Source organism: Drosophila rhopaloa, unplaced genomic scaffold (genome assembly GCF_018152115.1).
Source record: "Drosophila rhopaloa isolate 14029-0021.01 unplaced genomic scaffold, ASM1815211v1 contig_167, whole genome shotgun sequence".
Classification (NCBI taxonomy): domain Eukaryota; kingdom Metazoa; phylum Arthropoda; class Insecta; order Diptera; family Drosophilidae; genus Drosophila; species Drosophila rhopaloa.
In genome coordinates, this window is record NW_025335047.1 from 8780075 (window position 1) to 8795232 (window position 15158).

General features: G+C 39.5%; 1 protein-coding gene across 1 annotated transcript; it reads left to right on the plus strand.

Moving 5' to 3' along the window:
* The first annotated feature begins 2087 nt into the window (after positions 1-2087).
* LOC108047969 (protein roadkill) lies at positions 2088-15022 on the plus strand. The gene is given in 9 exon segments (XM_017128407.2): positions 2088-2833; positions 2835-3679; positions 12685-12835; positions 13106-13227; positions 13292-13453; positions 13519-13814; positions 14005-14183; positions 14250-14392; positions 14461-15022. Coding segments are annotated over 9 exon segments (2412 nt in total). The 5' UTR covers positions 2088-2464; the 3' UTR covers positions 14606-15022.
* Positions 15023-15158: the final 136 nt, after the last annotated feature.

Here is a 15158-nt window from a genome sequence, read left to right on the forward strand (position 1 = left end):
TGAGTTGGAATATAAAGATTTTGTTCAAAAACCAAACATAAATTATATATTTTTCTTACGTAATATTACCCTTTTGTTATTGCTAAAAATAAAATTTTTGTAAAATAAAAAGTTTAAATTTCAAACTTTTCCACCAATCGTAATGATTTTTTCTCTGTACATCAGAGTAGTTGTTGCTGTGGCAGTTGCAATTGTTGCAAGTGGAAAACTGCTGCGGCCTGCCGTGGATTGAGTGGAAAGGAGTGGGAAGTGGATGAAGTGGATTTGGAGTAGAGGCGAAGTGAGGAGTGAAAACGCCGGCTGAGTATCTGCAGCTGGGTGGCCCCGCCAGAGTTTTGTGATGATGGGCGACTGCCAGCGACATGTGTTGCTGGTTCCTATATACTCGTAGTTGGACGGCTAATGCCATCGACAACGACAACGCCCCATTTGGATACACACAAACAAGCCGAGTACAAGCACAATGTTCCACCCAAAAAAAAAGAAAAAACATTTGCTGACAAAGGACGACAGCTTACGTTTCCCTGCGATGTGCGTCGATAGGACGTTCCAATGTCAACTGTTCCTAGAGGAACAACAGGGAGGATGAACTCAAAAAAATATCTTTTTGTTGACTTACTTTCAATATAGTAGAATAATTTTATTGACCATAAAAACATTCAAAATGCAACCAGCTGAGTAAGATAATTATAGTTTCTTACTTATCTAAGAATTATATGTTAGCAAACTTATTTTCAAGGTCCCAAGATATTATTTTCGTACTCAAGAAAATCTTTTATGTCCTATGTGAATGCCAACTATATGTCCGGATTAATAAAAGTTTGGAATAACTTTATATTTTGTAATATTTTTAGAGCACAAAACCATTTTGTAATCAGGAAAGCCCAAGAGTTATTTTTGTAAAATTTTTTTAAAGGTCCTTGGCAAATAAAACATTTATTTTTTGAGTGTGTATCAAGATGGAGGCTATACAGATAGTACCCAATCCTTGATGACTTTTCCATAGCCCTGCATTTTCGATAGCCCTGTGCGTATGGGTGGCATATGAATAGGAAGCCCTTGAAGGACGCGGCAGAAGGCTAGGTGGTCGGTCGGAGGGCTGGGGAAGGACAGTACCGGATCGGACCGCCTCTGTGACCAAGTGATTACCGTTTATCGCCACGCCAAGGACCGCCGGCAAAAGTAACCTCCGTCCTGAGACCACACGCGCACCCCCACTCGTATACGCAATATACGACTCACACGCGCAACCATTTATCAGCTGGCCCTCAACGCTGTCTCTCTCCCTCGCTCGCTCACGCTCTCGCCCTCCCTCTCTCGCTCTTTGCACTTGCGCTCAATTTTCAGTGTCGCCGTGGTCTCTCGCTCTCTCATGGTCTCACCTTCTCTCTCACTCTCATCGTTGTTTCCTTTTAATACCCAGTGATTGTAGAGTCGTGCACTTAACAGAAAGTAGGAAGTGCCTCAGACCCCATAAGGTATATGAACTTGAACGTATCTTACTGAAAGTCAAACTAGATTTATTTTTTAATAGTCGACACATTATCTGACCAGCCCATTTCATCTATCTATCCGTATCTCGAGTTTTGAACAAACTATAATAGTGAATTTAAGAATGCAGGCTCTTGATGTTTCTAGTCTTTTAATGGTCTATGACTTCTTATTCTTCCATCCAATTCCTAAAATGTGTATCCAAAACGCGGACAACAATCTATGAGTACAGAATTAAGACTGTACTATAAATAATTTGGAATTCATTATGAATAATCCAAAAATTATTGGTATGTTTAAAAACAGGAAAGTTTTCTACAATTTCTACTACTGTACGGGGAATAGAGGGTACCACCTTGTCGAACCTCTTGTCCATAACTTTCTCGCTCGTTTCCATATGTGCTCATCGACCTCACACAAAGCGAGTCGAAAGTGTAGGTGTGCGTGTGTGTTACATGGTGAAACGCAGAGAGAGAAACCAAACGAAACGAAATGAGAATTGAAACGCGTCAGGCAGCGCTGCCGCCGTCGCAGCCGTCGTAGACTTCGCAGTCAACGTCGAGAGTGGACGACGGAAATTTGTATCTGTATTTTCGAATTTCAACTCAATTCAACGCGCACTTTCAAGCGGAGCGGTTCGTTCGTTTGGTCAGCTCTCGACTCGATTGCGATTCGATTCGATTCGCCTTCTCGCTCGCATAGTGTGTCGCCCACCAAATATAAAAAAATCAAAAATACTACTCGAAACAAAAAATCGAGCACACACTCGAAAATTATACAAATCGTAAGGCAACTAAATAACAAGCAAACGGCATGTGGCAATCAAAAAGATTTGTTCAAATGAAAAATTTATAAGCACAAAAAAGTTGAGCAATTTTTATAAACCAGGAGAATCTGTATATTTTTTGAAAATACATATAAGAAAAGCCAAAAGGTGTGTGAGTGTTGAAGTGTTTGCAATAAAAATTGTAAAATGTTTGAGCCCTATGTGAAAATCAAGAAAAAGCGAAGTGTGCATGAAATCTATGAAAATGAGAATTTAGAGCAGCAGCAACTGCAGCAGCAACAGCAGCAGCAACCTGCTACCAGCGATAATTGTTGCTGCGACAACGGAGAGCCGCAGAATGGACCTGAAATTGCAACTGCAGCGGCAACATCTGTAACAGCAACATCCGCGGCAACAGCAACAGTCGCCACAGGAGCAGCGGCAAGCAGCAGCAGTAGCGGCAACTGCAGTCGCCTGCAGCAATTGATATCGACGCCACCAGTATTATTGCGCAGATCGTCGCTGCAACAGCAACAGCAGCAACACCACCCACACACGCCAGCAACAACAGCAGCGGCAACCACCACCGCAGCAGCAGCAGCAGCAAGCTGCGCCTTCAGTTTTGCAACAGCATTTGGGTCACCTGAATTACGAAAGTGGAGCAACTGCAGCAGCAGCAACCAGTAGAAGTGGCTCGGCAACACTGGCGCAGCATTTGGCAACACCCAGCAACATATTGCAGGCGGCATTCGGCAGCAGCAACTTGCAACACATACTAACGCGCTCCGCACCCTCGCCCTCGTCCAGTGCGATTTCCTCCAACAACTGCAGCAGCGCCTGTGCAGGCAATACGCACTACAACGGCGGGAACAGCAACAGCAACAGCAACAGCAGTAGCAGCAACAGTAGCAACAATCACCACAGCAACAGCATCATTGCCAGCCGCCTGTTTGGAGCCGCCTCCTCTTCATCAGCCTCCTCTTCACAGGCTGCCTCATCCTCCTCTTCATCGCACCATCTGCATAGCCATCATTCGGCGCTGACCAACTCCATAACTAATCGCATCAATCAGTCCATCAGGCGGCATCTGAACCAGCAGCAACATCACCATCCCCTCAGCGCATCCTCATCCTCTGCATCCACATCATCATCATCGTCGTCGTCCGCCTCCTCCTATCAGCAATCGTCGGTACAACAGCAACACTATAATTGCGCCCATCCTGCACAGCAGCAGCATCAGCAGCAACAGCAAAACCATCACCACAGCAACAGCCATCATCAACACCACAGCAGCAGCAGCAACAGCAACAGCAGCAACAATCTACAGCAACCACAACAATCTCCTCTGTGCCTAGTATTATTAGTTAAATGCCCCAATTCTAAGGAATTTTGTAACGCCGCCGCAAGTTTCTGTGATAAAAGGTAAATATACCACTCCAATTGGCCCATTTACAATCGCTTTTCCCCATTTTGTGTGTGTGTGTTACGTGTAAACGGCGTTTTAGACGGTAATTAAAAGAAAACAGACTAGGTTTTAACAGGGCATCTCTGTATTTACATAAATATTATTGCGGTTTAAATGCCAGCCATTGGCATTTGTGCATATGAGCCATTTACACCTACTTAAAAAGCAGTAGCTATGTGAAATGCACACTATTTGTATGATAAAGTAGGTGGTCTTGAATGTGTGGCGATCAGTAAATGACAAAAGCTGAACTTTAAAGCATTATCTGATTGGTTGCGAAATATTTGTAAATTGGGTAAACAAAATAAGTGAATGCAATGAGCTGAATTAGCGAGGGAAAACTTTAGCAAAGGTAATGAAACACTTAAAACCGATTTTTAGAACAATAATCGCTGATTTTTTTATAGCAATCTCAGGAAACGCCAATAAAATACTTGAGTCATATAAAAACAATTCCGATAATATTACATACATATTATTTAATATGTTAATCAGTTAGTTAATAACTGACCATATCTTGCCATTACTATGGGAATACCTCAAAAGAGCTTTCCAATAACCCAACACAAAATCTAAAGGTCGTCCAATTGCCCCAGCTTAGCAACAAGTAATTGGTATCACAAGCTGGCCAACAATAGCTTATGCTAACAGTCGTTAGCCAACCAATTGGAACCCAAAATCCACTTGAGATGTGTGGCACGGAGCGTGCTGATGACCCAGTTTAATTCCCAGGACCTTTTCCACCCTGAACTACTTACGTTCTGGGCCACATTTCGAGTAACCATTGTCACATCCTTGAGTTACGGCCACAACAAACAAAACCGCCGAACAAACAACAGTTTGTTTTGTAAAAGTTTCTCTGCTATTTTGATGGCTTGTGTGGGGGGCAGTATATATATATATGCGCATACACATAAATATATATTTAATTTTGATGACTTGTAGTTTTCTGTATAACCGAGAGTTTGTTTCGTTTCGGTTTTAGTTAGCAACCTCGGGGTAACCTAGATGGTTTTTTCAGATGACCTTACTTGCGTAAGTAATTGGTTTCTTTAGTGTGGAAACTTGATGATTTGCTTACTAATTCTATTGATCACCCTGAACCACCCGAGCTGTATGTTTGCCGTTATACATTTCACCCATCGAGAACTGGAAAATGTCGTAACTTTTCCCCGGGGCGAATAAACAAAACTTAAGTAATTAAGTTCTCTCAATATATCAGCCACCCTTAATAGCTGCTACATGTCGCTGACTCTTTCATTGTGAGTAGGCTTTCTCTTTCGCACCGACATGCTCTCCTTTTCGTTCTTGTTGCTGCTTTCACACGGTGACCCCAAAAGGCGTTCGCCTAACCTCAAAAAGATGAACGGAAAATATTCCAATTTGGTAAACACAAACGCTGATAGAATGGAAGGGAGGGGGGGGCCTCTCTACTGTATTTTATCTTTTTTGTTTTCCCCCTCCCCGGTTTTTTTGTTTGAGTGGCTCTCAATTTTCGGTTAATTAATGGGCGTGGGCGACTTGCGTGCCAACCTTTGTCATTTGGGGTCAGCAAACAGCTGCAGCAGCAACAGCACAGCACCAACATGTACAACAGCAGCAGCAACAGCACAGCAGCAACATCTACAGCAGCAGTAGCTGCTTTGTCATTGAAGAAGAGAGCTGCAGAATTGAGACCATGAGCTCGTGCTTGGTTTCTTTCTTAATGCTTTTGACCATGTGCCAGTAATTGTTATTATTTTTTTTTATTCTTATTCACTTTTCACTAGGGCTGCGTTCTGGTTTTCGTGCACTTGTTGCTCATTTTCTTTGGCCTTGCTGCAAATTGCCCGATAATCCGCAGTATTTCGAATAAAAAATGTTCTTTGTCCCAGCCGCCGACTGGCAAATCTGAGTCATGAGCCGTTGATTGCGGACTGCACTTTATCGGCTGGGATTCGGCTGACGAACTTAAATATATACTTATATAGAAAAACAGGCATACACAGGTTTCGAGTTTTTTTATTGGAAATGTACTTCTTAGGAAAAGTAATTTGTAAGCTCTACTCGACGAATCATCACTCGAGGGTGTTTGCTTTTAGTATGTAATTTCTATTATAAAAAACTTTCAAGTAAGAATCTGGCGACGAACGTAATTGTGTAACTCAAAACTGTTTGCGGTTAAAATAATATATAAGATTATTATTTTAATATATATTATTTTAAACTACAATTTATAGCTGCAATATTATTTTAAAGGTATAAACCTGATCACAATTAACCATAGTTGAATTCAACTTTCAAAATTCATTTCATTTTCTACTTCCTCTCCAGTTTTAAACCCCAAAAACCCCTTTCTGCATTTCGAATACAGGGTGTATAGCCTTCCCTTTGGTCTCGCTATGCGGTTTTTGTGTTTTATCTGCTCGAATGGGAAGAGACGGGAAGTTTGCTTGACTGATTTTCGCTGTGAAAGGGCTGGCATTTCTGGTCATGTTGCCCGGCGCCCCGGCAACATGTTGCTGCAACATTATGCAATGAACTTTTCGGGCTTCCGTTTACTAATCAATTCCTTTCACCAAAAGCCTGAATTTAACCAATTATTAACAACAGATCGTGTTGCGTTGCATTGCAACTTTCCACTTTTTGCCGGTCGTTGTCTCCCCATGTTTTTTGTGTATAAATTATTTAAAATGTATAACTTTCAAAAATAGCGAAATTAAATTCATTAACATAGCTGCCGTTAAACTAAAACAAGTAATCATTTTTATATTTTTACTATAATTGAACTCGGGCCCAGAGTTTTCACTTCGTTTCACACATTTCACCCAATAATCGTAAACCGAAAATCACGCCCCAGTCTTTCACTCAACCCACATTTTATTTAGAACAGATACAGATCTCTCGAAGAAATCAGGCAAGAATTTCTAAGCCAATAAAAAAGAAGATCTTTTAAGCCAACAAGATCACGACGCTTGCGCCTAAAGAAAAAGTAGTAGAAATCCCAACAAAACGCCACACAAAAAAAAAAAAAGAAAGAAAAAAGAAAGCACGACAAAAACAAAATGTGAAAACGCATGAAAGCCAATTTCTTCTCTCTCACTCACAATTTGTTTAGAAAGTGCAGAGAAAGAGGTAAAAGCGGCAAAATGCAAACAAGCTAAAAGTTTGGCCCAAAACGTTTCAATGAAAATTGGGCACACAACATGTGGTTTATTATTAATTTATTGATTTCATTTCTGCTCTGCCCGCAGACTTGTTTGCTATTTGAAAATTTATTATCCAACAAAAGCAGCTGGTAAAAGGTGATATATATATATATATGTATATGTATTTTGAGACACGCGCTAAAACGACAACGTGCTTTTAGTTAAGAGAAGTTGAAGAGAGGAATTAAGAGAGATCGCTGGAGCTCGGCTCCAAGCTACATACGTCATCAAACAAGTTTTTACGATTACATAAAGTCTCGTTCCGCTGTCAGCAAACTTGCTCTCGTTTTAAGCTTCGGGTTTCGCTTCTTTTTTTTTCGTAGTTTTTGCTTCGGGTTTATTTATTTTTTTGGTGAAACTCGCTGCCAACTGCGCTGCCGGCGTCGACGTCGAAACGCCTACGCGCCTGCGCATTCAGAAAATGTAGATATCATTTTGAAAAGCTTTTTACTTTTAAATTAAAACATGATGCTTATATTTAAGTTGTATCAATATAGAGCATTTATAAATGATTTTATTATGGCTTCAACGAAACATCGATATTATTGATATTTTATTTTGATAGTAAAAATAAATTGTCTAATAATTATAATAATAACGAATTATCGATGTAATATCGCCACTCAAATGGTTACACCTCATTTCCTATGCTGCCTTTCGCTGTTTTTACGTAATCGAAATATGTTTTCCCCTCATTATTATTTGTGATTAACACAACACTAACTTTCATTTATGCTGCAATCCCAAACAAGACTAAAAACAAAACAAAGTTTCAAACAAATGTAGCAAAAATCGTTTTGGGTTGTGGCGGCCTAGTTTTTTGGCCACACAAACTGTGACACACGATGATTAGCATTTGAAATCCGAAAAGCAAGCAACGGCAGTTATGTAAAAATTAACAACATTAAACTTATGCGTGGAAAATAGGACGCGTTGTTTATTGCGACATGGTTTTTTTGGTGCAGATTTCTCAAAATGAGCTCAGATCTAATAACAATGGTTTAAAAATGGGGTTAATTGCTTTATTATTGTTTAAATAAATGTTTACATACAAATCTTAAATGAACTTCAATTCTTAGTTATCATCATCCTTAGTTTTTACAACTTATTTCAAAGTTTATTGATCCATTAATTGGTTTAATGTAAGCAATGCAGAGGAAAAGTCCAATCATTTAAGGGTATAATTATGGAAACATAATTTCCACAACTTTCAATTGTTTTCATTAGTGCGAAAAACAATCGCATAGGCTAAACAAGGCAGCAAAAAAAAAAAAAAAACAGCAGGCAAATTTCACTCTACTTACATGATTTCGTACGCTTTATATAACAACAACAACTGCGGATCGACTTTCACGAAAAACTGCAAGCAAAACTGCAGAGTGCGAGTGCGAGTGTGAGAGCAACAGAGATCGAGCGAGACGACAAGCTGGGGGCCGGAGCTTTCTCTCCCTCCGCAGAAATGCCAACTACAAAGTAACTCCAAAGGCAAATGGACGACGCATCGAATCGACGACCGTCGACCGAGCGACTTGAGTGAAAGACCCAAAACGAAACCCCTCCAAACACCAAAATGAAAACAAACCCAGCCAAAAGCGAAGAAACCGAATGAAATGTTGAGCGTGGGAGTTTTTAAAATTAATATGCGTCAAACTGTTGACACTCCACGGGGAGAGTGGAGAAAGATTTTCGAATTGTCGTGAGTGGTTAGCACACTTTAAAAAAGTTGGGGATTGGAAGTGGGGATTACCCTTAGAATGGTATCAAAATGGTATCATACATTTTGTGTCCATTTAACTGGAGTGTTTTAATACCTTTCTGGTTTAAATATCTGTTTAAATCAAGTCGTGATTACTATATAATATGATACCATATTTTAAAAATTTATTTACAAGTTTAAACATCTTTAAATTCTGAAGATATAAATATAAGTTCTATAAAACAAAATAGTTATTTACTCTAAATCTAAAATAAATTTTAACTGGACCTTTTTTTTATGAAATTACAACGTTAAAAGAATGAAAATTCTATAGGAAACATATATATATTTTTAATAATCGATAGCAGTTATTATATTTTTTTGTTATTTTATTTACTTAACAAATAGGATACTTAATATTTTGGTAGTTTTCATCTTAACCCACAACCCCCCAATTTTTCCTTGTGCCAAAGTTAATCTTTTGGTTGGGTGGGTGTCATCATTGTTGTTTTGCGTTGTTCAAGATGTGGTTGCTCATGTTGTTTTTGGCGCTGCTGTTGCCGCTGTTGCATTTGTAGCGGAAGTGAAGTTGTCGAGTTTGTTTTGGGAGTTGGACTGCGTTGAGTTTCTCTTTTGAAATCATTTTCATTGGCATGAAAGTTCACATTATTTAAATTAAATTGCTGCCGCCGCTGCTTCTTCTTCTTTACCCCGCTCTGGCTGGCGACTGAAAAATGTATCTTTGCATCTGTGTTTTTGCGACGGCGACGACGGCGGCGCCGCATTTATGTAAAAACCAAAAGAAAAGCAAAGAAAAGCGTTTCCTTTTGGCTCGAAAACAACGACGACAACTGAAAAGCGTTTTTCACTCAACTCATTTGTTGTTGTTTAGGCGGCGAGTGAAAGGAGCCTTTGTTGCTGCTTTTGTTGTTGGTGAAAACGCCAAGTGAAAAGCCATGCGATAATTTGTTGTAAAAAAAAATGAAATATTTTCACCATTTTCAGTTTTTGTTGCTATTGTTGTTGTTGCCGCTGCTCGTTTCGTTTATTATTGCCTTTTGTTGTTGCTGCCTTTATCAAATTTCATTTAAATGCTAATGAAAAGTTGCCGGAAATGTGGAAAGCGCCAAAGCGAGTCGCTGCCAAATTATATAACTTTTCCTTTTTTTTTGTTGTTGGTGAAAATCGGTAGTCTCTCTGCTTCTTAGTTTTTCCCAATGAGCAGCTGCTTCATCAAGTCTAAAGAAACCAGTTTTCCCGGACTAAAACGATTTATTAAATTTCTTTAACGCGTGCTCTCCCTTCATTTGTCATAAATTCACATTCCATTTGATCGAAGAGCCCACACAAATGGCAGATCCCCCGGGGAGAAGAGTTCTACCAATGTATCTGTGTGTGTCGAATTTTTGATTCCTCGATCCATGTCCAACTGCATTCGTCGCATCACAGCTGGCGGATGTTTGTTCAGACCTTTTGGCCCTGATCCTTTGGACCACTCACAATGCTGTGTGGGCTTACTCTGCATCAAAACTAATGGTTTCTGGTGGCTAAGTAAGCAAAACTAATGGCATGCCTTGGGTTAAAGTTATGGAAAACAAGGGAATTTATGACAAGGTGTGTGTTTGCCAAACAATTTAAATTTATTTACATTGACCCATTAAACAGAAGTATGGTCATTGTTTATACTACAATTTTGGTGGGGGTGGTGTCAGTGTTTACAAACTGTTTTTGTTTATAGGAAAAGACAGAGTTTAATGAAATAAAGTTTTTAATTATTTTTCCAACAGTGTTATATTACAATATCTAATTACTAAAATATCAACTTTAGTTTCATACTTGTACCTATACTTTACCATATATTTTCTTTACAATTTTGTTGTGGCTTATTGTTTTTGATGAGTCATAGGTTCCACCTTTGACTGCTTTTATTCGATTATGAGGTTCTGACTGCATTTCGTTCCCAAGCTTAACCTTCTATGGCCCAACTTCTGTGATTTTGTCATTCGCCTTGTGGCGCCAAACAAATGATTTTCAATGTCATAGCAAAACAAAAATGTTTGGCTCGGGCCCTTGGATGGGCGAGCAATAAAGTGAGGTATATTTGGGTAGAGGGAGCTTGGGGCTCCAATGCCAAATCAATGTCATTAACATTAAGGCACACTCACTAAAATTGAATAAAGCGGCTTAACAGAGTGCTAAAAACGCGGTCTACGGTTTGTTCACCTTGACGAGCTGCGTCAACCTTTTGATGGCTCACACTCGCACTCACACACATACTCATACACACTCTCACGCACACGAGACCCATTGAAGGTCCTTCAGCTGGATTTGATGATGGCCATCAAATCGCCAGCAGCCGCAGAAAACGGGCAGCACCTTGAAAATCTCAACCTTGTCGAGCTGAGCTGAGCTGTAAATCGCTCGTGTGCCTCAGCCTTGCACAGATTTTCCGACTTTTCCAACGCCAGGTTGTGCACAGGGAAAAATGTGAAATCAATAGCAGTCTCCAATTGATGTCCTTGAATATTATGCAATTAGTTTGTTTACCTTCTAAAATAATAAAACAGCAAATATTGCTTTCATTTCATTAGTTTTTTACAACCAAATCGTATAAGAATGCTTCGCGTATCATTTTAAAGTCTATTAATTTGGTGGAAATAATTTTTTAGTCCTTAAACTCCTCAACTACCTTGTTTAACCAATAATTTATGTACTTTATACCTTTAAGTCTTGCAAATCTAGTTTTAGTTTGAAACTTATTTGTATAAAAAACACAACATTTTGCACCACATTTACATCTTTAAAACTAAGAAAACGCTCAGTTTTTAACAGCAATTTTTGATGACAAATTTGTGTTGATACTTATTTTTCTGCGTGTAAGAACGCAGCTTCCTCTGCCATTTGCCGTCTTCCATCTGCATCTACATCTGCGCGACTGAAAACACATATGAAAAGGACTGTTATTGTTGCTTTTGTGTGTCAGATCCTTCTGCCCATCCTCCTCCCCCTCTCCCCTCTCCGCTCTCCGCTCACCATTTTGCACCTTTCTAAGGTGAGCTACTCGCTCACGTTCACGTTCACCTTCACCCTCAACTGCCGCGATGCGCTGACCCATTGTTTGTCAATTTTCCACTCCTGGCTAACATTTTCCTGGTCCATTGTTTGTTGTCATCTGCAGCGTTCTTAAATCCTCCTGCCTGCCGAGATTTTCCAGGTCCATCACTCAGTTTTCCTTTGCTGCTCCTGCGCAACGGTTGTGTTTTCCTTGTGATAAAATATAACGTTTCATCTTTATTTTTTGCTGCTGCTGCTGTTGCTGCTGCTCTTTAGAACGATAAATCTTAGTTAAAAAGCTTCGAAAGCTCTATCTTTATCTGGACCAAGTCTCTCGTTCGCTGTTAATTGCTGACTTCTGTGCGGAATAACGGCCTTTGAACCAATCTTCAGCCATTATGAACGCTGCACTTTTTGGCGCACTTCGTTTCGTCTTGTCCACGCGTTTGTGTCTCGTCCATCGTTTTAATTAGAAATTGTCTTAAAAACATTTATTTTTTTAAATTGTAAACTTTTCGAAAAGTTTTCTGTGTGATTTTGTGTTTGTTCAACGGGCGGCAAGCTGGAGAACTCGCTGCTGTTGAAACTGCTCAATCTTTTGGCCAGGCACTCGAATTCCGACAGCAATTTCGTCAAAGTTGAATTCGAGCGCAGCATCATGGACCTCATACAAGAGCCAAGGTGACCCCTACGTTTCTATAATACCGATTTAACCCCTTTCTTAAATGATCATGGACTTAAAAAGTTAATAGAAAACATCTTGATAAATACCAATTTTTCAAGATAACCTATAAGTTCTTACAACGGCTTTACATATGTATTTAGTAATTTAAACTTTTTTTTAGTTTTCTTAAATTAAAATATACCAGCACATTTTCGGATTACCCAAAAAAGAAATAACTAGAATTAAGTGTTCTTTATGATCTAAAATTAAATTAAATTAAATTATATATACATTTAGACAACTATAGTATTTGATCCTAAAATCTTCTTTACTAATCCCCAATATGTTTCTCCTTTGCAGATTGCCGGTGAACGAATGTCAGGCAAGCCAAACAGCTAGAGTCACCTCGAACCTGCACGCATCCAGTAGCACGATGGCGGTCAGCCGTGTACCTTCGCCGCCCTTGCCGGAAGTTAATACGCCAGTTGCCGAGAACTGGTGTTATACGCAGGTAAATCCCCACGAACGGATTAAATTTCCACATCCCTGTGTGGGTTTTTGGCATTCCTATGGATTTGCAAAACATCTGAGCCAGCCGATCCGATCGGATTTCACAAATGTTGTAAACTGAATCCATTTTGTTTTAAGGCGGTAAATGCATTTCCGCTGTGTATGCAACTACAGGTGTGTGGTGTGGCTCAGATGGGGGAAATCGGAGAACTTTGTTACACGATTTACATGGATTTTTATTAACCATATTTTCTGTTTCTTTGTTCCTTAGGTCAAAGTGGTTAAATTTAGTTATATGTGGACCATAAATAACTTTAGTTTTTGTCGGGAGGAGATGGGTGAAGTACTCAAATCGTCCACATTCTCAGCCGGTGCTAATGACAAACTGAAATGGTGAGTGAATAAATTAAGCAAACTAATGTACAACTTACTAAATGAATGCATTTTCGCTTTACAGGTGTTTACGCGTTAACCCCAAGGGTCTCGACGAGGAGAGCAAGGATTACCTTTCATTATATTTACTGTTAGTTTCGTGTAATAAATCAGAAGTCAGAGCAAAGTTCAAATTTTCCATACTGAATGCAAAGCGTGAGGAAACCAAAGCCATGGAATCCCAAAGGTAAGCGTTCTCTATAAGCTATGTAATGAATTTCAGTCACTAATATTATCATCTCTATTCCGCAGAGCTTATCGTTTTGTGCAGGGCAAAGATTGGGGCTTCAAGAAGTTCATTCGCCGCGACTTCCTGCTGGACGAGGCCAACGGCCTGCTGCCGGAGGACAAGCTGACCATCTTCTGCGAGGTCAGCGTCGTCGCGGACAGCGTGAACATCTCCGGACAATCCAATATCGTGCAGTTCAAAGTGCCCGAGTGCAAGCTGTCCGAGGATCTCGGCAATCTCTTTGACAACGAGAAGTTCAGCGACGTCACGCTCTCCGTGGGCGGTCGGGAGTTCCAGGCGCACAAGGCCATACTGGCAGGTAAGAAATATGCACCGAGAAGTACTATTTAAAATCCAATCCTTTTTCAATTTACGTTTTATTGAGATACTTTCATAATAAACCTAAGCTTAAGTTGAATTCAACCATGAATTGTTTTTGAAACCAATTGGCCTATACTCCCGTTTAAATGCCCTTCAACTAATATTATTCTAAATTATTAAATTTACAGCGCGCAGCGATGTCTTTGCGGCCATGTTTGAGCATGAGATGGAGGAGCGAAAGCTGAATCGTGTCGCCATAACCGATGTGGATCATGAGGTTCTTAAAGAAATGCTGCGATTCATATACACGGGCAAGGCGCCCAATCTAGAAAAAATGGCTGATGATCTCCTAGCGGCTGCTGATAAGGTATGATTGCCATAAGATAAAAACTGACAGTGCCTATAAATAATATATATTCATTTATTATTACAGTATGCACTCGAAAAGCTGAAAGTGATGTGCGAGGAGGCGCTGTGCGTCAATCTCTCTGTAGAAACAGCAGCCGAAACACTAATATTAGCTGATCTCCACAGTGCGGATCAATTGAAAGCACAAACGATAGATTTCATAAATACGTAAGTCTTTCAAGTTGTTAAATTTCAACGAACCAGTTAACTAACCAACGGTTTAATCTATTTTACAGTCATGCCACCGATGTGATGGAAACCTCCGGATGGCAAAATATGATCACAACACATTCACATTTGATAGCGGAGGCATTTCGTGCGCTCGCAACACAACAAATCCCACCAATTGGACCACCAAGGAAACGCGTGAAAATGAGCTGAAACAACAATACAACAACTACACCAACAACAACAACAGCAAATCGTACACCAACAACAATCAACAAGCAACAACAACCCAATACCAACAATCGATTCACCACTTGCAATAGAAATGAGAACTTCAACCGATGCAGTAGACATGTGAAATATTTGATCGATCAATTAACGACCAACCTCAAGAAAGCATACTGCGATACTACAAACTATTGCCGAATGCTTTCTTGAGATTGGCCCCCAATCGATCGATTAAATATTTCACATGGGTACAATAAATTATATCAACAGCAGAAAGATTATGCAAATGCAGGAGAAAAAGCAAAACAGTTTATTGTTTCGATTTCAAGTAATTTAATTCAATTTGATAAATCTTGGTTTTAAATGTATTTTATTTGTTGATTTAATATTACCTATGATTAATATGTTTACGAGTAATAATTATGAAATAATTTAAATTTTAAGTCCAAACTTGAAACAAAAGCAGCAATTAAAGAAAAAAAACAAATAATACAAACAAAAAAAGAGCATAAAAAACAAAAAAGGAAATTTAAATTTA